General features: G+C 37.6%; 1 protein-coding gene and 1 pseudogene across 3 annotated transcripts in view; one reads left to right on the top strand and one right to left on the bottom strand.

Annotated features, from left to right (window-relative positions):
- SNX1 (sorting nexin 1) overlaps nt 1-25,489 on the bottom strand; it is a 33,004-nt gene that overhangs the window by 4,254 nt on the left and 3,261 nt on the right. For all 3 annotated transcript variants that reach the window (XM_039865332.1, XM_039865331.1, XM_039865333.1), the window contains exons 2-11: nt 15,554-15,662; nt 11,402-11,529; nt 10,808-10,874; nt 7,135-7,178; nt 5,338-5,479; nt 4,544-4,622; nt 3,999-4,074; nt 2,044-2,157; nt 1,750-1,843; nt 469-674 (exon numbers count right to left, since the gene is read on the bottom strand). In XM_039865332.1, coding sequence (XP_039721266.1) covers nt 469-674; nt 1,750-1,843; nt 2,044-2,157; nt 3,999-4,074; nt 4,544-4,622; nt 5,338-5,479; nt 7,135-7,178; nt 10,808-10,874; nt 11,402-11,529; nt 15,554-15,662 — 1,059 coding nt within the window. The remainder of the gene's footprint in view (nt 1-468; nt 675-1,749; nt 1,844-2,043; nt 2,158-3,998; nt 4,075-4,543; nt 4,623-5,337; nt 5,480-7,134; nt 7,179-10,807; nt 10,875-11,401; nt 11,530-15,553; nt 15,663-25,489) is intronic.
- LOC120604669 (uncharacterized) lies at nt 12,244-12,362 on the top strand (annotated as a pseudogene).

Genomic DNA, 25,489 nt, shown 5'->3' on the forward strand with positions numbered 1-25,489 from the left:
CCATGTAGTTACCTGACTGCTCACACTGGAGCACAAGTGGAAGCCAGCAAGAGCTCCTACCAGGGCAAAGCCACCGCTTACTGTTAAGGAGGCAAAGAGCAAAGGACTGAGGAAGTCACTGCTCCAGGGGGACAAGACGGCAGTTCTGTAATAAGCCTTGCTTAAAGAAAGGAGCATAGAGGATGCTGTGCAGCTTCAACAATAAGGAGGAGCCTATCTGGAAATTCAAGAGTGGTCTTTTCTCCTAACGCATTTAAAAAACTGGCTGTGGGCCTCAAAATAACTTAATGATATCTAGCTAGTAGTTAAATGGATTTTTTGGTTCACAGGATACTTTCTTTCTTGAGAATAAGAAAAGTTACACCTATTTTTAGGTATAATGGATGAAACTTTCTTGGGAAGGGGAAGAGCAAAGGAAGACAAATTAAATCAAGGGGATGAGAAAGAGGAAAGGAAACAGAAGCTTACTCGAACTATGGCCAGGAGGCGAATGTAGTCACTTAGGAGCTCGGCAAGGAGGAAGAAGTCATTGTTGGCCTGTTCCTGGTGGAGCTGTTCAATTTTTTCTTCCACCTCAGCCAGCTGGGAGAGTGCCCGTGACAATGCTGTGTTATCCTCTGAGCTCCCGAGCATGGCTAGACTCTTTGCAAACTGGGCTGTGTTCAGCGCTAGCTCTGGAAGGAAGACAGCAGAGGCCTCTCATCTCACAAGGTAAAGGGACAAGTCAGCTGGCACTGCAGGCATGTCTCGGCAAGGCTGCCCTGTGCATATCCAGCAAGTACGAGCTCTGTGACCCAGTCACTTATAACACTGCTAACTATATTCAGAAAGTGAGGAGAATGCAGCTTGGTTGGTCACACGAGCAGGGAGGGGTACCTGCTGTCATGTTTCAGTAGGTTAGGCCTACCTGGAAGCAACAGCTCCAATATTCCTGGAGAGCCAGGGGCCACTTAATATAAACAGGCCAAAGGAATGATTCTGCTTTCTTATGGTAAAGCTCGCAATAAGAAGTCTGTCTGCAACAGCGTAAATGATGTGCACATTGAATATAGTTTTGCATGTTCTACAGCAGCACAAACTTTTTATGTAAAGGGCCAGATAGTTTAAGCTTTGCAGGCCACAAATGGTCTTACTTGTACTCTCTTTTTTTACTCACCCTTTAAAAATGTAAAAACCATTCTAGCTTAGCAATGACCCAGGGCCAGACTTGGCCCATGGACTGGGCCATTTTTTGCCTACCCTTACACTGGCCTCATTCTAATAGGTTTTTTTGCCTGTTTAGATTTCCGATAATCGGCATGTAAAAGGCAGCAAAGGAAAGCATTCAAACTTGATAAATTTTACTAGGTCTTAAGCAAATCTCACCAAAGAAAAGTTAAGAATGGTTAGGAGACATAACTCATTTCGTTACATTTACAAATTACTCATTTGACCATGTAGTATATATTTGTGAATATAACCCACCAACTCAAACCGTACCAACAAAAGCCCTTGTCCAAGGTCAAGCTGTATCTGTGCTGTATCAGCTTCCCTGTGCCCTTCCCAAGTAGAAAGTACAATGCCCATAATGGCCGAGTCATGTTTCCTGCCAGGAGATAACAAGGCATATCTTTTTGATCAGAACATCAAAGACCAGGTGGGCTGAGAATTTCAACTTGAATGTCTGAAAGGCTTGGGAACAGTGTGCCCTCCCAGCTCCAGCTCACCGGAGACATCAATTTCCCCCAGCTGCATTTCAGAGGTTATTACCTTTCCTATGGTTGACTAGAGTTTCTACAACAGCATGCAGTTTCCGTAAGCGCTGCTCCTCACACTCTACCTCCTGGAGCTTCTCCTCAAACCACTGAAACACACAAGCCCAGAGATTTAATGGAGGCTACTCATATAGGTATAGAGAACAATCTTTCCTTAGTAGTTTTTTTTAAAAAGGGACTGAATTATCTTTGAAAGAAAGTCTCTAATCTCAAAAATTTTAAGACTCCTCAGTTTCCAACTCATAAGCCTGAAGGGATAGAGAAAGCTGAGAGGCACAGGGCTACTCACAATGTCTGATTCATTCATCTTGATGGTCATTTTGCTGACTGCGTCTGTGGCTTTGTTAAACATCTTGAGGAGACCAGCGCCGCTCAATGTCTGGGTACCCACAGCACGTGGCAGCTACAAGACCAAGAAGGCAGGGATGGCAAGTTATCTGCTGCCCCTATTTTAGGTTCAGAAGAATCAGTATCCATCAGGTGGCATTCCCCAAACTCGCCAAACACATTATTTGAACTGTAGACCATTGTTTTCAAAGGCAGTTAAACAAACCCATCACCGGCATGTATAGAAAGAAAAATCAAAGGACCACATTAAACAGAATTGGCAAAATTTTCAGCTTTTGATATTGTGTGCAGAAAGTAAGTAGACTGTGAATGTGGCCAGGTGACCTCACATTGAGATTGTCTGCCCAACCAGGCATGAAATGCTTAAATACCAAGCATGCTTTTGTTAAAAGTCAAAAGTTCTTTTGGATTACCATATTCTGCACACAGCTGGATTTAATGTCTTGAAAGACTTTGAAGGTATGCTATGATTCCAACTGAATTTTCCCCAGTGAACGAAGATCCAAGGACAGGAGCATATTTATTCAGATTGAGGCTACTTTTGGGGATGATTTAATTAAGCCAAGCACGTTAAATATTTACAATTTGATTGGTTCCGTCTTACTGCTGTTTTCCTGAGGCATGGAAGGGATGCTGAAGAATCTATAGTACGCACAGTACACCATGCTGAAAAATTAGATTTAGTGTTCAGGATTCTTAAGGCAGTAGTTCTCAACATGGGGCCATTTTGCCCACCCCAGGGGACGTTTGGCCATGTCTGGAGGTAATTTTGGTTGTTAAAACTGGGAAGGGGTTTCTTATTGGCATCTAGTGGATAGAGGCCAGGGATGGTGCTAACTTACAATGACAGGACAGCCCACCTACAACAAAGAATGACCCAGCCCAAAGTGTCAATAGTGCCACTGTACACAAACCCTGTTCTAGGGGTACGAAGTGGGGATGAGTGGATGAAAAGGAAGAACGAATTTAGAAATCCCAAAAGAGGAATGAAAAGAATTAATTAAAAAAATTCCATTTTGGGGGGAAAATACCCATATACTTAGTAGCATTTTCTTCATTAGAATACTATACATGATATGCAAATTAAAGAAAATTTTAGAAATAAAAACAAATAACCATTAACCAATGTCACCAAAATAAAAATAAATTTTTAAAAAATACAAAATGATAGTTCTACACTGTCATTTATTTCCTTCTAGTTTTCTTTCCTATGAGATACAACATTGTTTTATTACAGTTTCTTTTGATCCTTAATGACTAACGTATTTCTACAGCTGTCATCTTCATGCTGTTTCATGTTTTGCCTTTTATAATGCATGTAATATATGCTTCCAGCAAATACATATGAACATTTCTGTATACTTTCTGTTTATGATGAGCATAAAGTATTTATTGATATATTTTACTTAATTCTTCGATTGTTAACAATTGGGCTGTCTCCAATTTTTCACAATAAAAAATAGCTTACACATAGCCTGTAAAAAAAGACTGTCCACTTGAATCAATACTTTTGCTACATGGCAGTTCTGTGGTTTGTGGTAACTGTTTTGAACCAACACCTCTCAGATTCTGGCACAAAAAAAGTACTCAATTTGAGCCAAGTAGTAACCTATGAAAGACAAGCCATGGACTTGTCAAATAGATCATTCTGTTGATCCAGTAAGACAAAACTATGTTGCAGTGTGACCTCTACAACCAGTTGCTTTTGACTAGAGGCAGAGCTTCTTTTATTTCAACTGCTGAAAAACACCTGTCACTCTTAGGGGCTCACAAACTAGGATATACTCTGGTACTAGCCTATACGCATGTTAAGTGTTCAAATATCTGTTGAATGAATGAGTTTCATTTCACCAGGGGCAGATATAAACTTTGAAATTCAGTCTATATAATACTAACCTCTTCTTTTTCCAAGAACTCCCTGACATCAGGGTCCTGTAACATGGTAGGATGATTCACAATCCTCTGAAGGTACCTACGGGGTAAGCAGTTACCTAGTTAGTTAAGCTGGCCTCAAAAGTTTTGGGTGTCATGCAGTGCTGGCAGGGGTACAATGTCTTTCATTACTTTAAAATGTCTTCAGATAAGGCACTTAAGTATGACTCTGCTTGTAAGCACATTCAAGTTCATGTTCTTCACATTTCTAAAAAGGGAAGGAAAATAGTCGGAAAGAGACCTCAGAGCCATTCACATTTGATTGTCCAAGAAAAAGAATATGATTGTCAGCCTACTCGGGATGGGAAAAGAAAAGAAGCTTGTTTGTTCCAAAGGTAGGAAGGTAAAAGACTTAGGAAAACTTAAGAGAAAATATGGAGGTGTGAATCTTTAATTCATTCAAGTTTCTCATCTCTACTATCTCCAGTGAATGTCTCATAATTGAGTACCAGGTTTCGGCTACTCACTAGTTCTCGTGTTATTCAGGAAAATGGTTGTATGGCACTTACCTTTCTAGAGCAGCCCTCCGTTTTTCAAGAAATTCTGCAGAAGAAGAATCTTCCTTCCCAACTTTTACTTTTGTCATTCCTGGAATGGAATTTAAAAAGCAAAAATAACCAATAATCATCATGAAAAGGATAAACCTGTAAAAAAGCCCACAGGAGGAAAGGTAATGAGAACAGCACTACAAAACACAAGCAAAGGTCAATTCTATGTCATGAGCAGAAATGAACAAAAGGTTCTTTACATGAGTCATTTTTAAGCTAGTACTTGAAGTACTGAAGATTCTAAACTCGGACATGCAGAGTCTGTGTTTTCTAAAAGGTGGCCATGCGATTCTGAGTACAGATCAAATAACTGATGGTAATGTGAAGGCTCCTTGCCCGCACCCCTCCCCGCCACCGACCCTAATCCCCATTCTATTTACTACATTTCAATCTGGAAGGAACAGCAATTGTTTAAGATTCCTGGATACCAACAGACATAGACACATGCATCGTGTGTGCACGCACGCACACACACACACACACACACACACACACACATCACTCATCCACTCCCCCACCCATACACACACTCTGTGGAAGCTAAAACCAGAACCTCCTGTACCCAAAGAAAGAGAACATGTCAAAACTTGCTGTCTGTTTCTCTAGACCTCATGCAATATATAGGAAAACATCGGAAATATTTTTTTTCTAACAAGACTATACTGTTAATAGAAATAGTTTCACATACTAAGTAGAAAGTGTACTGCAGAAGAATTCGAAGGAAATAAAGCCAAGCAGAAAAACTATAGGCTTACCAATCAGGCTCTTCTCAGGCGGAGGAGGGACAATGAAGCCATTCTGAGAGTGTTTCTCTGAAAGTTTCTCATAAAGACCCAGAAAGTCACTAAATCTTCTTTTCACAGCAAACTGCTTACTTCTGAACATTGGTAAGCTTGTCTTGGGGACAGAAAAAACATAAGGTGATTTCATTTCAAATAAGGAATGAAGGAGTATCTTGAAAGTCATCTAGCTGACATCAAAGGAATCTAATTCCCAGATCCTTGTAAATAACTTTCCCCAACTTTTCTGAGCTATAGTCTTCTCTGGCTGTCTGGAAGTCTACAGAGCTCTTCTCAGAATAATGGCTTTAAATGCATGAAATAAAATATATAGGATTACAAAAGGCAACTGATTAAATTCAAATACAGTTTCATTCCCAGGTTAAGAACGCTTGCTCTAAGGGAACAGATGCTGAAGTCTAGTATAAAGCTAGAATTCTATGGTTACTTATAACTGTTCATCCTGTATTGACTTATTAAGGGTATTAGCTGCTGGAATTAAAGCAGCCAAACTAAAGACAGACTAAACAGTGCTTCTAAAGGAAGGATCAGATGAAATATCCACTCTGTAGACACTTTAACCCCTAAAGTGCCCCAGGATCTAGAACTTACAGGGGCCAGGTCAAAAAGTAGTAGAGAGCAAAATAAGGGAAACTTCTAGTAAAAAAAGACTAGGCCTACATCATAATGAGATCATTTAATACTTACCAGATAGGCAAAATTTAATGAGGTTGGCCTTGCCAATTGTTGGAAAGGAAGTGTATCAATGGGAACTTTTACACACTGCTGATGGGAGTATAAATTGGTGCAAAGATTTTTTAAAAAATGTTTGTATTCCTTTTCTTCAACATTCGTAAGACCCAGGGGAACTAACTACTGATTATAAACTCCGAGAAACTCCTCTATGTGTACGCTAAGAGATATGTGCAAAAATGTTCATAGTTCATAATTATAAATAATTGGATACATGCCAAATATTCACAACAGGAAAACAAATAAATATATTATGCTATAATCACACAATGGACTGACTACAGCTACACACAACATGGATGGGTCTGAAAAACAATGCTAGTCAAGAGAACACTATTTTTATCATGATCATATTTTTATAAAACCCAAGAACAAAGCAAAACAGTATATCATTTAGAGATACATATATGAAGACTTTTATAAAGGAAATGAGACAACTCAGGAGAATGATTGCCTCTAAGGTGTGAGGCAGGGGATATGGCAGGGAGAAACATGTAGGTGGAGTCAACAGTACTCATCTTAAGACTGGTGGTTGGTTCGGGGCTTCATTTTTTATGCTTCATAACGTGCATACAACACTGTGTGAGTTTTGTATGCATTAATATTATATAAAAAAGGAAGACCAGACCTGAGGGGCAAAAGGTTAGGGAAAGTATTAAAAGAAGCTCCATACAGGAAACCTCAGAAAAACTGACAATTTTTAAACAGGTGATATATAGTTTGGGGCAATCCACCAAACTAGCTCTAAGCCACATAGTTCCTAAGGGGGACAGGACTATATCATGTCTTAATAAAACTTACAAAGTTTCACACTGAAGTGTTAGCTCTCTGGAAGAAAAGTGGAAAGGTTCAGATGAGATTACCAAGGGGATGCAGGCTTGCTTCATCTTGAGTAAACTTGAAGGAAGATGTTGGCAAAGAAACAAAAGAAACACCCAGAAATAAATCCGAATGACGATCTTCTTGGTATAAGCACCCAAGTCTATTAAGGTGGTCATTAGCAGGGTCACTTAGACTCACCTGTGTTGTAACTTTGTATGCTACATAGGCATTCATACCGTCCCCTGTGGGAGAATAAGAAAGCAGGAGAGGATTATTCTGTAAACCAAAGCAGTGCTAATCTTGTTGACATTAAACCAGGAATCATAAGCCATAGGAGCCCTGCACAAATTGGGATACTTGTTTCATCTCCAAGCTTTATATACTATGCTCCAACTGAGTTCCTACTTTGCCCCAGAGCCTCTGTGGTGCATATCATGCTCCATGGATGCTGGCTGGGCTCCAGTTTGAGTTAGACAAGAGAGTCAGCCCCCTGTTCAAAAGTCAGGCTCCATTTATCCCCTCCACAAAGCAGCACTGGACACTGACAATCCATCGGTTGTTACCATGCCAATATTTGGGCTGGTTGCACACATCTGTCTAAAACCAAACAATTCTCTTGCTGTATAAAGCAAGAGGAGAAGGAAGCAACTGATGTCAAGAAAACAAGTAGTTCTACGCTAGCTAGCTCTGGGCTTGATTTGCTCTTTCAGAAATACTGCCAGGAGCCCCTCCATCAGTGCTGGTGGACACTGACCTCTCTCATCCAGCATGTTCACCCAGAGCAAAAGGCCTGGCCGGAAGAGACTTCGGCTGCCTGATGTCACACAAATCTCTCTTTCCTGCAGGAATTGTTTTCCTGAAACAGCCTTTGACTGTTAAATAATATGAGATTCAAGCAATTGTTTTTCTCTGTATTAGTGTCCTAACCTAGGCCACTTAGGGAAATAAAGGCACCATTGACTCCCTGAGCGCTGAAAAGACATACATCGGACTCTACACAGATAACGCTTTAGTGCTGGATTCTGATATTTGGGGTTGAGTCTGTTCCCTTTTCACCCCTCAACTCTTCCCAATACCAAACAGGAAACCTCAGTCAAAGATTATTATTTGCTTAAGATTCTGAAATGCTCATGGGATGAGGGCCCAGGGGAAGAAGGTGCAGTACTGGATCAGCAGGGTCACACTGCAATTTGATTTCAATGAGATGGCTGGGAAAGTACATAAAGAAGTTGGAGATTATACAGGAATAAAGGGCTTGCCTTGTCTACCTCTCAAACTTTCACCAAAAGAGTATATATAAAATAGAAATCATAAACTAAGTTGTAGAAATTACTTTGTATTCATTACTAAATACTGTCAGTTCTCTTCTACACCACTCATTTTGCATTGCATAATACTACTAAGGATGCTTACCACTGATAAAAGGAAAATTTACTCTATAGAAAAAGTATTCGAAATTTCATTCACAGTTGAATAGTCATGGTCAAACATCCAAAAGGTCAATCCCATAATCTAGTGCCTGCAATTAAGGAAAGTCTAAGTGCATATATACATACAATGTAGTAGCAAAACAGGTTCAGGATTTCCGACACTTTGCCTGCATATCAGCTGCTTTAACTGAGGAAATGTGTGAGAAAAGAGAAATACTTGCATGTATACACACAGTTCATAAGGTATAGAAATGGCTAGTAATATAGCATTTCGTTATTATTATTATTATTATTTATGCCTACAGCACCTGGTCTTCCTAGGTGGTCTCCCATCCAAGTACTAACCAGGCCCGACTCTGCTTAGCTTCCGAGATTAGACACTGGGCTTGTTCAGGGTGGCGTGGTCATAGACCATGGACCATGGCTCCACTGGGGCGTGAACCCAGGGCCTTCTGCGTGTAAATCAGACGTGCTAACTGCTACACTATAGAACCACGTCCAATATAGAACTTCTTAATTTATGTTAATTTCCTAAATAATTTCAGAAAGTTGAAGATGGCATATGCAAATTACCAAGACTCTAAAAAGCATATCCTGGTACAAGATGGATTCTAATTTATTTAGATATGTGTGGGAATGAGAAGCACATGTTGAATAAACAGCCCACACAAACAGAAGGTGTTCTTATAAAGATCAGGCCTCAAATATAAAAATGCTTTAAGTAGGTGGTTTCTTGGCATCAACATGACTAAGAATCTAGACTGTGGTGCAAGGGGATGATGGCTTATCATCAAAAGTGATTTGTGTTCAAACAAATCTGATTCATGTGATCCAACCTATTATAAGTTGAACTGCGTCTCCTAAAAAAGATATGTTGAAAGTCCTAACCCCAGTACCTCAGAGTGTGATCTTATTTGGAAACAAGTCTTTATAGAAGTTATCATGTGAAAATGAAGTCAGTGGGCTGGGTCCTAATTCAGTATGACTGATGTCCTTATAAATTTGAACATGAAGACAGACACACATAGAGGAAAAATGATGTGAAGACACCTAGGGAGAATACTATGTGACAATGAAGGCAGAGATTGGAGTGATGCATTTACTAGCCAAGGAATGTCTGAGGCCACTAGAAGCTAGGGCAGAGGCACGGAAGAGTCCTTCCTTAGTGCCTGCAAAGAGAGAATGGACTCGCTGACACCATGATTTCAGACTTTTAGTCTCCTAAACTCTGAAAGAATATATTTCTGTTGTTTTAAGCCACCTCATACATGGTACTTTGTTATAGAAGCCCCAGGAAACCATTTCTCCCTTTCCTGGTTGAAACTTCCTGACCTTTAAATAGTAAAAATTTACTTGTAATTTATCTTTTTCTACCAAGGATTTAAAGCAGCTAATAACTAGCTTAAAACCAATGTGCTTATCAAATATTCATAAACGTTCAAGAGATAAGAGAGAATCCTAAATATATAGTCCAAAGTTCGGGTCCAGGCTCTAGCATGGACCACACTGTGACCTGATAGGTAAGCTAAATTTCACTTATTGGTCCTCAATTTCCTCTCTGTTGGATAAGGGAACTATATAAGATGCTCATAAATATACTATCATGCAATAGTCTAGGAAAAGTAAAGCTTGACATTTTAACGACAAACCACTTTGGCAAACCACTTTGGCATAAAGCCTAATTAGACTTTATAAATTCCTGTTCCTAGTTCAGAATAGACAAAAGGTTGGAAATTACATATTTCCTCTTAACCATATAAACACAACTCCCGTTTAGGAGGACAAGATTGTGTATAGCCTCTTCTGTTAAAGACTATATATGGAATAAGGAAAGTTGATAATGCCTGTTGCTCTCTGCTCACTAACAGCTTTCACAAGCTTGCGAAATGGGAAGGCTATGTCAAAAATCCAAGCTCTGGTCAAAGTTAAGTATTGTGCTTTTTGAAAATCTAATTTCACCTTGACCAAAGTTCAGCCTGGGTCTTTTAGTCTTTACCTATGAAAGAGATGTGCAGACTTCTCCACTTCATTAAAATATCAAGAGTATCTGACAAATGATATGTAACAAGGATTCCAAACTTGTTCAGGGAAAAATAAATTCAGTATCCCCAAATCATAGAACATGTGTTTTTGGGTGTTTAAATGGAATTTATGATCTGAAAATAGAATAAAATGGTCTCATCAACACTGTGGGAGAAGGCAATGTTTAGATTTATAAACATTGATTCTAATAGTACTTGATGTCCCTGATTTTTCTGCCTAAAGCCAATTAAAGCCTAGATAGAGTACTGGGTAAATGCTGTTTCTGGCCTTAGAAGCATAGTAAAGAGTACGATTTTACAGGATTAGCTAGTTCAGCTCTGGAGGTAACCATCTGGAAATCAGCTAACTATGCTTTCTATAGCCACATCCTAACATCACAAGGCATCTCAAGTACTTACCTATCTTTTCAGGATCGGTTATACCAACTGTCAAATCAAATTGGTCTTCCTGTTCTTCTTCCTCTAGCTTTTAAAGAGAAGACAATCATGAAAGTGGATATAAAAAGGCTACTAACTTTTGCTCTGTATTAATCTTATATCAATATAACATCAAGATATAACCTTCTTTGTATCACTGTTTAGTCCAATCCCAATACTGCTAATGAACTAACTTCCACAATATTAAGTTAGAGTCTGCTCAAAGGTCTTTGTTACATTTATTCTTTTAAAACCTTATTTTGATCATAATGAATAATTACTAGATTTTGGAAAATCTGTCTCTGTCAGGCTAAAGAATGAAGAGAGATTACACTCTTGAATATAGGAGCTTTAGACACTAAATATCACTAGTGACCATTGAAAGCGTTTGTGCTATCCTCTGAGTAACAGATACTCTGCCCAAGAAAGAGTCCTTTATTGGATTCTGGCTGTCCATTAACCATAAAGGTCTTCCTCAAATGTAATATATTCTCAAAGTTCATACTCAACTTCAGACTGGCAGCACAATCCTAAAAATGTAAAAGAAACAAGACCAATAATAGCACAGATTCTTACCTCCTCATAGCTTGGCTGGGGCTTAGAAGAATTTGTGGCTTCCTGTGCAGGAAGAGATATGAGTGCTTTGGCTGGCACCTTCTTCTGATGATTCTGTGTGCTGTCCAGGGATAGCTCCACTGTGGCATCTAAAAACAGTCACTATTTTATAATGAAGATCAATAATGGGTCTTTGATGGCTAAACTTCAGTTCTCTAGACTAAGAGATAAGAACAGCAGCAACCACTCTTAATACTTAGAGATTCTCAGACTAAGAGAACAAGAATCAAGAAATTTTTACATGAATAAAAAGGGAGGATGGTAGGCAAAGTATTCTTCTAGCACAAGCTTAGTAGAGCAACTTCCCTTGTGTCTAAATATAACTACTTGGCTATCTTCTTCTACGGAGAATTTAGGCAAAAAGACTACATAGCCAAAATAAATGTGCCAATTTATTTTATCCATAGGAGTATTCCTTTAAAACCTTATATGAACCCTATCTGTTCTTGTTGTAACTGTTATAAAAGAAGAATAAGTTTGGTTATCTGCTTTATAAGCCAGTATGAGAGAAAAGGCAGTTATTCTGACAGTAAAAAATGATATCAAAGTAAGAGTTAGGAAAACTGTAAACTAGAAAAAATGGACCTAAGAAACACAATAACACTTGGGAAAAGGCAATGTCTGTCACACTTGAGGATGGAACTGTTGCTTTGGCACAGTTTAAGAATTATTCGCAACTATAGTTTTAGGCCGTCTTGCAAAGATTAAGTTATATTTAATATATGCTGTCCAAAAAGGATAAAAAGACATGTAATATCTAAAAATCTTTCTGATCAAAATAGTTTTTTAAAAAAATAGTGCTTAAGTACGGCCACGCCACCCTGAACAAGCCCGATCCTGTCTGATCTCGGAAGCTAAGCAGGGTTAGGCCTGGTTAGTACTTGGATGGAAGACCACCTAGGAGGACCAGGTGCTGTAGGCATAAAAAATAAAAAATAATGGATTGTAACCTGATAAGGTCCTTGCAATCTGTGAGGTCAACCAAGGGTTGCCTCACCTGAAAAAAAAAAAAAACAGTGCTTAAGAGCTGCCTTTGTCTATCTGGGAAAATCTCAGTTGAGCAGAACAACTCATTCTTGAAGTGTTCTAGAGAGGGCACTTTTAAAAGAGCATTATGCACCTTTTTGGCATTAAAATATTTTAGGCAAATAAAAAGAACGCATTTTCAACTCAGAGCAATGGAGCTCAAAGTTCAAAACCTAAACAGCTCAGCTATTTTTCCCTTTTAATAAAGAAAAACAAATATCCATTTGGAATTGGACTGATTGGCAGGTATTCAATTTTAGCCTCGGAGAATTCAAAGAAAGTGGTTTTTTTTCTTTTTTAGACTCATTTGGAACTAAAATGAAACCAGAGACAGGGGTCTATAAGGCATAACCAAGTTCTACCTAGATCAATATTCTAATCATTAAATCTGAATCATTTCTACCAATGAGGTTGCCACATTGTTAGAATCCGGTCCTTATCATGAAAAAAGGAGAGGTGGTAATACGCTCTCACCCTGGTGTGGGAGTACAAAACAGAAAAAGTATACATAACGAACATCTCAGGATGGTAGGATTCTTTGAAGCAAGCAACCAGCTGAAGTATGTTTAAGATATTCACATCATACAGGCCCCACATAAATAATTAAGTTAATAAATGTGTTTGGAAATGAAACACATGGTGCTTCTCACTTAAAACCTTTGGCTTATTAGAGTGCAACTAAACGCTTTTTGAAGAGCTGTGCCGCGTTTTCTACTGAAATTCATGTGACAAAGATGCTAAAACTTACATTAAAATTCTTTTTTTCCCCGTTCTCTTGATAAGAGTAATGGAAAAGGCTTTGGGCTCCACCACAGAGACTCTGATCATCACTAACTAATCATGTGGAAAATAAAATCAGGATATTTAAATTTCTATAGTCAATATATTAAACATATGAGAAGCTAAGAGTCCTACACTAAATGTCTCATTGTGAGCATTCCTTTCTGTAAATATCTATGTTCCTTTCTTAGCAGTGAGGCAGGTATTGGCTGCTTCAGCAAATAGTAGGAGAATGAAATAAGAATCCTCATTAGTAATAAAGATCTTCTACATGTTCAGGTACATAAAACTTAACCATGGGGGTAACTTAGTCACACTAAGATTTCAGGTCTTCTTATAAGGAAAGATCATATAAAGTCCCAAAGATAGAAAAATCTTCTTTTCAACCTGCCACATAACTAAAGATAACTCATCATCTGCATTTCTCCTCCAGAAACTTTATCCAAAAAATAATTACTACCAGAATGAATACTGTGCATTTTAAATTGAGATTAAAAGAACTGGAAAATCTAACTCTTCTCAGACCTTCTACCCTCTTCCCTTTCAGGTCTTTTAAATTCCCTACCAGAGTTCTAATGTGAATCTTCCCAAGATCTTACCCTTTGCCTTCTCATCTCTTACCTTTCTCACCCTTCTGTCCTTTGAGAATCTGTTACATGGCAGTTTCAACCTCTAAGATTCCCCTATCTCCAGTTCTTCCCTCTTTCCCCACATAGAGTGCCACAGTTCAAATCCTGGGCATTTTCCTTTGCATATCAGATTTAAAATATCCAAAACCCAAATCCACTCCCCCCACAAAGCCAGTTTCTTTTTTAGAATGTAGTTCTTAAAATGGTATTGTTTTCTTCTCAATTCTTGGACTTAAAACCTTTAACTATCTCCAATCTCCATTTTTGAACACTTGTTATATCCGATCACTAACACCATAATTTGCTGACTGCTCTTTTGAAGAAAAGTTTTCACCTTTCCCTTCTTAATTCCATCATCTATTTTTGGTCTTGGCCATTTTATCCTTGAACTAATTTGTGAGTGCTTTCTGCAGTCTCTAGTCTTTGTCCACTGGAATCCATTTCATATAACAATTCTACCAGATTCTTAACTAAATTCTTAACTAAATTCTTAACTAAAACATTACTTTGCCCATTTCACTTTGCTTATTCAAAACTGCCAATGGCTATTAATTGGCATGAGAATGAAATTTAAACTAATTAATACAGACATCCTCCTTCTAAACTACATTTCTAGCCCTATCTTCCATGGCTTCTCTAAGAAGCCCCTGTTTTGGCCCTGAAGGTTTACTGACTGTCCCTCAAATGCACCTTGTACTTCCTACCCAACCATTTGTATTCTTCTTCTTCTTCTCCTACATAAATTCTTCTTCTTCCAGAGAGTTTTCCAAGGTCACTCTAGACCAGAATTTCTCAATGTGGGTACTTCAGAGACTTTGGGCTGGATAATTCTCTCTTGTGAAGGGCTTCCCTGTGTATTGCAAGGTTTTTAGCAGCATCCACGGCCTCTACCCACCAGATACTGGCAGTGCTCCCAGGTGTGACAACCAAAAATGTCTCCAACCACTGCCAAATGTCTTGGGGGGAATGGTGCAAATTCACCCCCTGTTGAGAACAGGGCAGTCCCCTCTCAACAAGTATTATTAGCCCCAAAATGTTGGTAGTGGTAAGACTGAGAAACCCTGCTCTACACTAGAGTTTTTCAAATTGCAGATTGTGGCTCGTTGGTGAATTTATAATAGCAAACAATGCTTTTACTAAAATCAATTCAATGGGTTGCAAATAGCATTTTTTAAAAAAAGAGAAATAACTGAAAATTTCAGATTGTACTGCAAGTAGTAAGGGCAAGTCATTTAATAAAACTTGTCTTGCTTTTATACAAGTACGTATATATTTTGGATTGTGACACAAAATGTATTTCTTACTATGAGTCTTGGTCATCAAAGTCTAAAGACACTGCTTTAGTCTGATCTCAGATCCCTCTGAGCTCCCATGACTTAGTATCTCTATCATTCCTCTGGCCACATTTATATTATTGTTTAATAGTTTGTCTAATTCACATTCTTAAATAACTGTATGTTTATGTCTTATTCCTTACACCTGTAAGAATTTTGATGGCAGGGACTGCATTTTACATGTTTTGGAATCCTCCATAATCGTATTTCACAGAGTTGTTTCATGCACACACACACACACACACACACACACACACACACACACACACACACGTATTTCGGGGGGTACACTTTAACCCAGCAATTTAGAAGATTCCTAGTATGTGTTTTGAGTCCATACTTGCCTGCAAAGAGATCCTGTGGCTCTTGATCTTGTTCCTCATGGATCCCATTTTCTTTGGAGCCACTGTTGATGGGAAAGGAAGTAATTCTCTTTGGAGACTGGGGCTTACTCTAAAAACAAAGAGATACACTCTGAATAAAACAGTACCATTAAAAACAAACCTAGAAAGTAACTTTTAACATATCCTTCGGTCGCTCCCACAGGTGTTTAGGGGAAGACAGGAGCACTAGTCAGCCAGTTCAATAAGCAACAAATCATTATTAGTGATATAAGTGCTGCCCAAGTGATCACAGAGCTAAAAAAAATTCATACATTTCAGAGTTAATTCCTAACACCATAACCTTGCAGAAATGCCCTACCCCAAATCACATGATTCTGATGTGGGTATGTGTACACACAGATAATTTTCAAAAGAACCTGTCCAAATGCATTCCTCCTCTTCAGTGGATGACCTTTATTCTTTCAAATGCTGATAGGGCACATTCTAGTGACCAGGACACCACACTGGAGTCCAGAATTTAAGCTCTGATTCTGGTTTACTTTGTGGTCTTGGCTAAACTATTCACTGAAGCCCAGTTGTATGGGTATTACTGATGCCTTGACACGCAAAAGAAGGCATAAAACTTCACATCTAATGCTGTTTGTAAACATAACTTATCTTTTTATCTTTAACTTACAGACACAATTTTCAACCACAACTATGTCAGGCTAGCAGAATAAAAACTGACCATGCTTAGCCTCGTGAGCACATGGTGAAAATACAGTCAGTCCACGGCCTTTACAAAAGCTCAGTAATCAGCCACGAACAAGGGTGGGGTGGGACCCAGACCAATACCAGAATGAACAAAGCTGGATTGTGCAGAGGATGAACAGAAAGCTGGAAATCTGGCTTCAAAAGCCATGGTGTGGTATTGCTGGGTTTTGAAGTCAGATCCCAAGGCCAAATGAGTTAAAGATGTGATTTAACGAATCTTTTATGAAACATTTCCTTAACAAATCTGAGGGATTTTGTTCCTCAGAAATAGGTCTTTTCTGACCCAACAGAACAAAGTGAAATGACAGATCTATTGAGTACTGTGAATGTGCCATGCAAACATGTATCTATCCCAATATAAGGGCCACCCTCAGGGAAAGAAACTGTTACCCATATTTAATTTTATATTAGCAAACAATGCTTCTACGAGAACTTTCCTATACTAATAAAATTTAATGAGCCCTTAGTTGTATATGCTTAAGTGTTACACCAATTGTTAGAGTGATTTCGTCTTCTAGTTGCTTCCACAATCTTAAAAAATAACAACAAAATCAATGCAGAGACACAGACAATAATAGGGCAAAAACAAAATCCACGTTTCCCTTTTGCCTCACACACGGCTAATCACCTTCCTACACATACACCTCCTTCCTAGTATGCTCTTGTGCAGTATAGGGATCTCATAAAAAGCCACCTGAAATTCTTTTTAATTCAGTTCACCCTGATACCAGTCATCTGTAGATGGAGATAAAGAAGAAAATAAAACCCAAGAAACATTAAGGATATATGTATACAAACGTAATTTAGTCTTAGAGAGATTAAAGCAACAGGAGAAGCACAGGTTAAAATTTAGCCATTTTTAAAAACATCTAAAAGAACCTATTCCCATGATAAAGAGATGAATAAAGCCAGCTTTCCATTTCTGATTTACCTTCTAAACTTGGAAGTGTAAAGACAAAGAACATTTTCTGGAGCAATACTAGAAATGCTAGAATAGTCAGTCTATCGCTAATCAGAAGAGACAGACCCAGACGTATAGGAGACTGCAGTGATAACCAGAGCACAATTACCTGTTTTTCTTCCTCCACCAGACCACCTTCAAGGCCAAACCATGGTTGCTAAACCAGAACTGTGATGAAAACAAAGGCTTGTGCTCCCCCAATAGCTAGGTAACAACTACCTGTGTGAAGAGAAAACTGCTCCCCAGGTATCTTTTGGGACTCCAGCCCCAAAACCACTCACGGCTGAGTTCTAAGAAAGCTGAAGATAGTTCGACTGATTACTATGTATTTACTACCCAAATCTTTCTCCCGTAATTCTTTATAAAATTAATCTTTTATGTTAAACTACATCTTCTGTCCCCGCCCTCTACCATCTGAGTACTTTTTCATGTCATTAAGAGTTGTACAAAAATCCCACTCTTAGTGACTTAACTCTATGGTATACTACAACATAAGTCATTTCTCTGGGGATGGATATATAAACAGTTTCCAGGTTTTTTTATCATCATGAATAATAACGTGATATGTAATCCACATCTGATTATTTCCTTAGAAGAATCTTAAGTAGAATTATTGAACATAAAATTTTCAAAGGCGCTGCTAAGCTGCCTTGCAGAAAGACCGCCAGTTTATATATGCCTCCTTGCTCCCCAGAAATGTAAGTACGGCACCAACAGAAACATTAAGCATTCTCTCTTTAAAAAAAAATCTGTCAGGTTGGCTGGTGAAAAGTTGTCTTGTTTCCACATGTTTACTGGCCATCTAAATACCCCTGTGACTTGTCCTGATGTCCTTTGCCCATTTTTCTATGCTAAATGAGCGTTTCTTAGATGTATACACTTTTCTTACAAAAGTATGTTGTTTTTTCCCCAAAAGTATGTTAACTCTCTGGCATATTGTACAGTACCCCTCTCCAACTTTATCTCTGTTCGCCTTTGTTTTATTTTTGACCTTGTCAAAGTAAGAAACATCCAACTCTGTGGAGAATTTTTATAAGAGTTTCTTTGAGCCAAAACTGACAACATATGCTGGGGAGAAAGATCTCAAATACTCCCGAGAATAACAGTTTGCAGTTTCTTTTTATATGTTTGTAATTATGGAAGAAACATCAGTAAGATTGTATGAAGATAGGAGAAAGCAAAGTGGAGACTAGATTATAGATTAGTTAAGACTATGTGCTCTCTTGAGGGTGGTCATGCCTTCCAAGGGTATTACTTCTGGCATTTCAAAGGTAAGTTAACCTACATGCACAAGAACAGTAAGTTCTTGCTTAAAAACCTTTCACTAAAAAAGTTAGAGGTCTGGGACGTGGCTACCGACTCTTACCTGCCCAGTTAGAAATTATGATTACAGAACCCCTTTTTTGGTTCACAATCTTACCAAATTTATTTTTGGTTGATTTGGATTGACATTGAACAAACTAAGCTTATTTCTTAAAGATTGTTTAAAAAAATTATTCAACTGAGTAAATTTAAAGATTTAATTGGCTTTACTGAACCAGTCATGAATCTGGAGGCATCCCAATCTAGTAAAATAGAGAGGTGCTCCGGGGGAGTTGTACAAAATGGAAGGGTTTTAATGGCAGGAGGGTGTGGCAATGCAGTTATTAGCAAAAGAAAAGAAAGGATTGTTTCAGGCCAGGTTGTCTCCTTTCTGTGGGTAAGTAAAAGACGCAGATTTTATCATGCAGATGACCACACTACTACTAATAAGAAAATTTTGAAGTGACTGTTTAAAGATCACATTCCTGGGAGAGGCTGAATTTGAAATTGTCTTGGTTTGCTGTTACGGGGTGGAATGACTCCATTTGAGGCCTGTTATTTCCTTTTAAACAGGCTGAAGAGTACCAAGCACACAGTTGGCATTCAAGGCATAATATTCTCAAATTTTACTTAAAATCAGATTCAAAACAATCTAAGCAGAACAATTTTTAGGAGTAAGAAGAAATGGACCCTATTGGTGGTATTTCACATTAACACAGGGCTGTTAATAGAAAACAAGTCTTCCATGAGACTACAGAGTCTATAAAAATACCTTACTTATGTGGACAAAACCTGGGTTCTACAGAAAATAACCTCACACAGGATGATCTAATCATAAATTCCTAACTGGGCAGGTCATGGTGGGTAGTCATGCCCCAGGCAGTGAAGATTTATCTTTGCCTTAAGCAAGCCCTCTCCATTGTTCTGGTATATCTAGGTTAGCATATCTCTGAAATAAGCATAACCACCCTCAAGAGAGACCACAATCTTGTGTACTATCCTGTATCCAATCCCCACCTGGCTTTCTCCCATCTTTGGGTAACTTTAACAATTTCAAATGCATAAAAGAAACTGCAAAAGGCCTGGAGAATTAAGATCTTGCTTTCTGGGGTCAGTTTGGCTCAAATAGATGTATAAAAATTCTCTACAGGTTTAGACATTTCTTATATTAACACTTGTCATCAAAATAAATACCTACCTGCACATAAATTATAACAACACATATCATATGCTATGCTTAAGATTAAAAGGCCAATTTCTAATCAGTATTAGTAAAGTATAATTTACATTAAAAAGCGAATTTTGAATCAATAATTACAATTTTGGGAAGGACTCATTTTGGGAGAAAGGAGGAGGCACACTGATTACATTGAGTGGCAAAAATCAATAATAAAAATAAGCCTTGCTTTATCATCCATATTTTAAAACCTCTTAGCAGTCAATAAATCACAAAACACTATACATGTGTTTGAAGGGGGCTAATTTTCCAGGTAACAGATAAAATTATATTGTGACGAAAATAGTATTATTTGTGATGTAGTTAAGAAGGCCAAAGCCCAGCCCTGCCTACTTCCCCCTGACCTCCCCACCTTTTTTTTAATAAAAGAAATATTCTTTCTGTTAGAGATAAGATTCTAGGCTAGGATATGCAACACTTGCTAACTCCCTTTGGCTGTTAATTCTAGCAAGTGGTTCCACTGATAAGCCTATTTAAAAGTTCAAATGCTTCTGTTTATAAGAGCACACAAACAGCCTAAACCTAATTCTCAGAGGGGCAGGCACTAGAAATATGTGCCAGCAAGACAGTACTTGTGTTAAGATCAAAAGGTATTCTTCACCAATTACCAGCCTCAAACCGTGAGGCCTAGGTACTAATGCAACTTTCTTTAGCTCAGAGAAGAATAGAGGTGGACTTGCTATTCCTCGGAGCTGACACAGCCATTCAGTACTGAAAAGTCCTACTTGATTCTGGGTAACTTCCCTTTAGTTTAACCAGTTGTGATTCCTCCTCCAGTTGTTCAACTGCTCTTTGCTCCATGCAGAACCCCTGTATTACATTCAAAAGGGTGGTATTGTTAAAACTCTGAACTGCCTCTAGAGGTCTCACCCAAATTAAAAGCTAAGGTTACTTTGCTTCAGAAGAACTAAAAGTACTCATTTTCTGAGAGAAAATTAGTTTAATTTAGTAAGGTAGGATAAAGCTATGAAAATTGTCATCATACTAATGTAACAAGGCCAGGCCAATGAGAAATAAGTCAACCCCAGAAGCTATACCCAGATGATAACATGATAACCATGTATCAAAAACGGCACAGATGCACTAAAACCTTCTGTGCTTGGGAGAATGAATATTCAGCGCCCATTGGATTTGGGCATAGGGTACATTTTAATCCTCAAACTGGGTAAATATTTGATTAACCCAACCCAAATTATTTCACAATATTAATTACCCTTCTCATACCTTAAGGAGTTAAAGTAGAAGTTCTTATCTTGAGGTCCCTGAGCCACAGAATTCAGGAGGAGTCTATGAACTTAGATGGGAATAAATTACAACTTAATTTTCACTAACCTCTAACTGAAATTCAATGTTTTTTTTCAATTATAAAAATAGACAAGCCAAAATAGTAATAGCAGTACTAGAGACTATAATTAATAGAAATTAGACTTTTATATATTATAATTGTTATGGATCTCAAAATACCATTTATGCTCATTTCTATTTAAAAATTATGGTAACTCATTACATCTATCCCTAGATCTTATTTAAAGCATTAAAAAGCACATGGTACTAATATAAAATTGTTTTAACCTTTTGATAACTGCATTTTAGTGTAACTGGTTTCCTTTGTAATCATATGTATTTTATATAGCTAAAGAGATTATTCTGAGAATAGGTCCACAAGCTTTACTGGACTGCTGCGGGCCCATGACATAAAAGAAGATAAAGAACCTCTGAGCTAGAGGGCAGAGGAACCAATGAAAATGGTAAAGGAGGACCTGGATGGTGAGGAAAATGAGCCCAAAGTTGACCACTGAGGTAGGTAAGGGAAACCATGAGCGAGCTCACTAGAGACCTCAAAGTTTAAGGGCATATCATGATCTACCAAAATTTAGCTACCAACAATCTACTGGATTCTCTGGTATAACTTCCCTACTAAATTTTTTGGGTCTCAAACAAATATAACTTAGAAGGGCTCAGAAAACTGCAGAAGGATCAGAGCACTTACGCATACATTAACTTCTAAACTGAAAAAGCAAACCCAGTTCAAATCTGCTCTGAAAGCAGAATGAAGCCCCAGCTGTCCCTCTGATTAAGCAAAAAAAAAAAGCCAGAAAAAGTTGAGCAACAGGTTTTTCCTGGAGATGATATACTTATGGCTACTTGCTCTAGTAACTATCCACTATTCATGATTTATTTATGCCAACAGTTACTCAAGAGTGCTGAGAAACGTTTAGGACCAAGGAAGAGAAATTAGAGTGTTCTTGTTCCTCTCTCCCCTCCCCACCAAACAAATCACAAAGGGCCAAGTCATCAGAGCTACCTTAACGCCCAAGTAAGCAAAGGGGCAGCAACTCCCTACAGTAGCCAAAAGCTCCAAATTCAAATTTTAAATACTTTTAAGTTAGGTTCTTATTAGTTGTCTTTAAAAGTCTTCTTTCAGCCCCCTACACCCAAAAGGGTCTTGTAACTACTTCAATGAATCTATGTACTTCAGGAATTTAAGTTATTCGAAGTAAAACTTGTCTACAATTTAAGCTGAACATTAAAATGAATCTTTGGACATAACATCAATTGTTGACTTTTTCAAGAACATCTGTTATTAGACCTGTGTGAAAAAAATGTGGAATTTAACTTCTAATCTTTTGACCAGACCTGACCACCTGTGATGATGTTAGCTCCAACAACAAGTGTTTGAGACAATGTACCTACAGAAAATACTACACACTAAAGGGGCGCTTACTTATGACTATTTTCAAATGACACCACCATTAACTGAAGAACCTAAGCAATAAATCTTTGTTTAAAATTATTGTTATGTAGATTAACTTCCAGCTGGTTAACAACAGATAAGGGATAGTATCAAGAAACTTACTGGGTATGCAGTACACCTTTAGGAACAGCCATTCTGTATTTTACAGAACAGAGAATTTAGATATTAACCAGCTAAACTATTAATCTTCTTAGGGTGCTTAATAAAATTACTAAATTCCGTCTAGATCTAAAAAAGTTATCCTGTAAGCACTCAAAAGGAAATAAACTGGTCTTAAAAAGAGCTGAGATAGGACTGCAAAATGGTGCAACCGCTATGGAAACCAGTATGGAAGTTCCTCAAAAAATTAAAAATAGAATTACCATACGATCCAGCAATCCCACTTCTGGGTATATATTCAAAAGAATTAAAAAGCAGGGTCGCCAGTAGATATCTGCACACTAATGTTCATAGCAGCACTGTTTACAAAAGCCAAGAGGTAGAGGCGATCCACATGTCCATCCCGAGATGAATGGATAAAGAAAATGTGGATATATACACGTATATGACTGCTTAGTCTTAAAAAGGAAGGAAATTCTGATGCACGCTACAATGCAGATGAACCTTGAGGACATTATGCTAAGTAAAATAACCAGTCACAAAAAGACAAATACTGCATGATTCCACTTACAAGAGGTTATCTAACATAGTCAAATTCATAGAAACAGAAGGTAGAATGGTGGTTACCAGAGGCTGAAGAGAGAGGGGAAAAGGAGAGTTGTTGTTTAATGGCTATAGTTTCAGAAATGCAAAATGAAAGGCTCTGGAGATGTGTTTCACAAAAATGTGAATATATTTAACACTACTGAACTGTACAATTAAAAACAGTTACAATGGTAAATTTTGTTGTGTGCTTTTCACAATTAAAAAAAATAAAGCTGATTTGTTTCCCTCAGGATACATGTTACATTGATCACAGATGTCAGGCTGGATTCTAAAAATACCATGTCCTTTTCTGTCTAAATGTTAACACATAACTTACATTTATATAACTCCCTGTAGACTATAAAACACTGTAAATCAGAAGCCAACTGCTATCTAAGACTTGAATATCAATAAAAGTAAGTTATAGTGTTTAGTCTTAAATACCAGTGGGAATATGTAAATAATCCTTGATTAATCAGACTATTTAATACATGACTTTTCAAGTCCCCTGCTATTACTTCTTTATTCTATTTCTTTTTTTTTTTCTGGCCATTTCTCTAATTACTAGGGTTTCAATTCAAGAACAAGAGTAGTGGGAAAAATTCTAATTGGTCTGATATGTCATCAAAAGAAGTTACCAGATTTGCTGGAACTGAAGATACCACTTATCCGTTTTTCTCTTTCCTTTCACTATGAGAAAGTCCTCCACAGTTCTCCCCTTTCATTTACAAGGCTAATCTAATTGTGGCCTGGCATACTGCTAAAAAGATGGGCATATAAGAACTGGGAAGGCAAAGAGCTTGCTTTGATTCTATAATACAGGGTTAGAAGTATGCAAATAAGACCAGTGAGGTCAAATAAGGTGTAAATGTATGTCATTTTATAGTCTTTTTAACATAATGATTTTAAGAATTAGGAGAGCCAAAAGAACGGCTCCAATTCAGTCTCTAGTTTTATCAAGGAAAAAATTAATCCTATCCCAGAACTGAGAAAGTTTAAACTAAAAAGATACATATCTGGATTCAGGTCCACATCAAAGATTCAGATAATATATTAGAATTTTAGACTCTTTTATTATAAGCTCTCAAAGTAAAAGGCAGAAAGATAATGTCTTAAGTATTTTTAAGAGTCAGACCTTCCACAAGCAGGTTTTCAGTCTTAAAACAAAAATTTCAGATTTATTTTAATCATTCGTTTAACTCCAGTCTCTCCTTGTAGATTCTGAGATGCATTATTATCACGGGCTGCCCTTTCAATTATAAATCAAATCACACTTTTATTACTGTACTAACAAAGCTTCTTGGGCTATAAAAGAGAGCAGATGGGATGATTAACAGCAGCAGCTGTTACATCAATGTCCGGGAAATTACATGCATACCATAAATGAGTTTTAAACTTTACATGCCTCACTTTCCCAATTCTTTAATGCTCCTCTTTTTGCCTCCAACATGCAACAAAAAATATGAAGATAAACTTAAATCAGTAAGATGCTATTGAAATCATGTGTCTATTTTGATGACATTTAGCTAATCAACTTTATTAGTTTGATTTTGACCAGTTTTAGGGTTAATTAATTTAAATTTTGTAATCCATTATTAGATTTTGTGGGGTTTTTGATTCTTTAAGTAATTTCAGTTTACAAAATGCTTAACTGTTCTAAGTGTTTTACAGGTAGGTATTCTAATTCGAGCCTCATAAAAATGGAGGTAAATACCATTATTATTCACATTTTACAGGTGAAACTGTACATAGTAATTAAATACTTTGCCCAAGGTTAAACTAGCAAATAATAGAGTCTGGATTAAAATCAGACTTCAAAGCCCATGCCCTCAATTACTTTATTCTTCGGTGTTGTTCCTTAAGATACAGAAGCAAAGCAATCCCTTATCTTCTCACATAGACTCACAACTAAAGCATGCGGTAGAATATAATTTGTATTTAATGGCTATTTAACAAGAAATTCACAGCTTAACTCATGAGGGCTCTTTGGGTCTTGGCTTCCTGAGGATTAACAGCAAGACAGGCAGCTCTAAAAATGGATCACAGGTGGCATTTTTGTTTCCTCAGCAACTCGTTTCTCCTGAATTAAAACCTAAAAAATAATTATGCTTCTGTGGTAGAACAAAGTCATTCTAAGCCCCTACTCCCCACCTTAGCTGGAAATTAGACAAATTATTTTACAATCTTACAAGAAAGAAGTATTGATGCATCTGTAATATGGTGAGTTCAATCAAATCATAGCCT

This window comes from Pteropus medius, unplaced genomic scaffold, assembly GCF_902729225.1.
Source record: "Pteropus medius unplaced genomic scaffold, Ma_sr-lr_union100, whole genome shotgun sequence".
Classification (NCBI taxonomy): Eukaryota; Metazoa; Chordata; class Mammalia; order Chiroptera; family Pteropodidae; genus Pteropus; species Pteropus medius.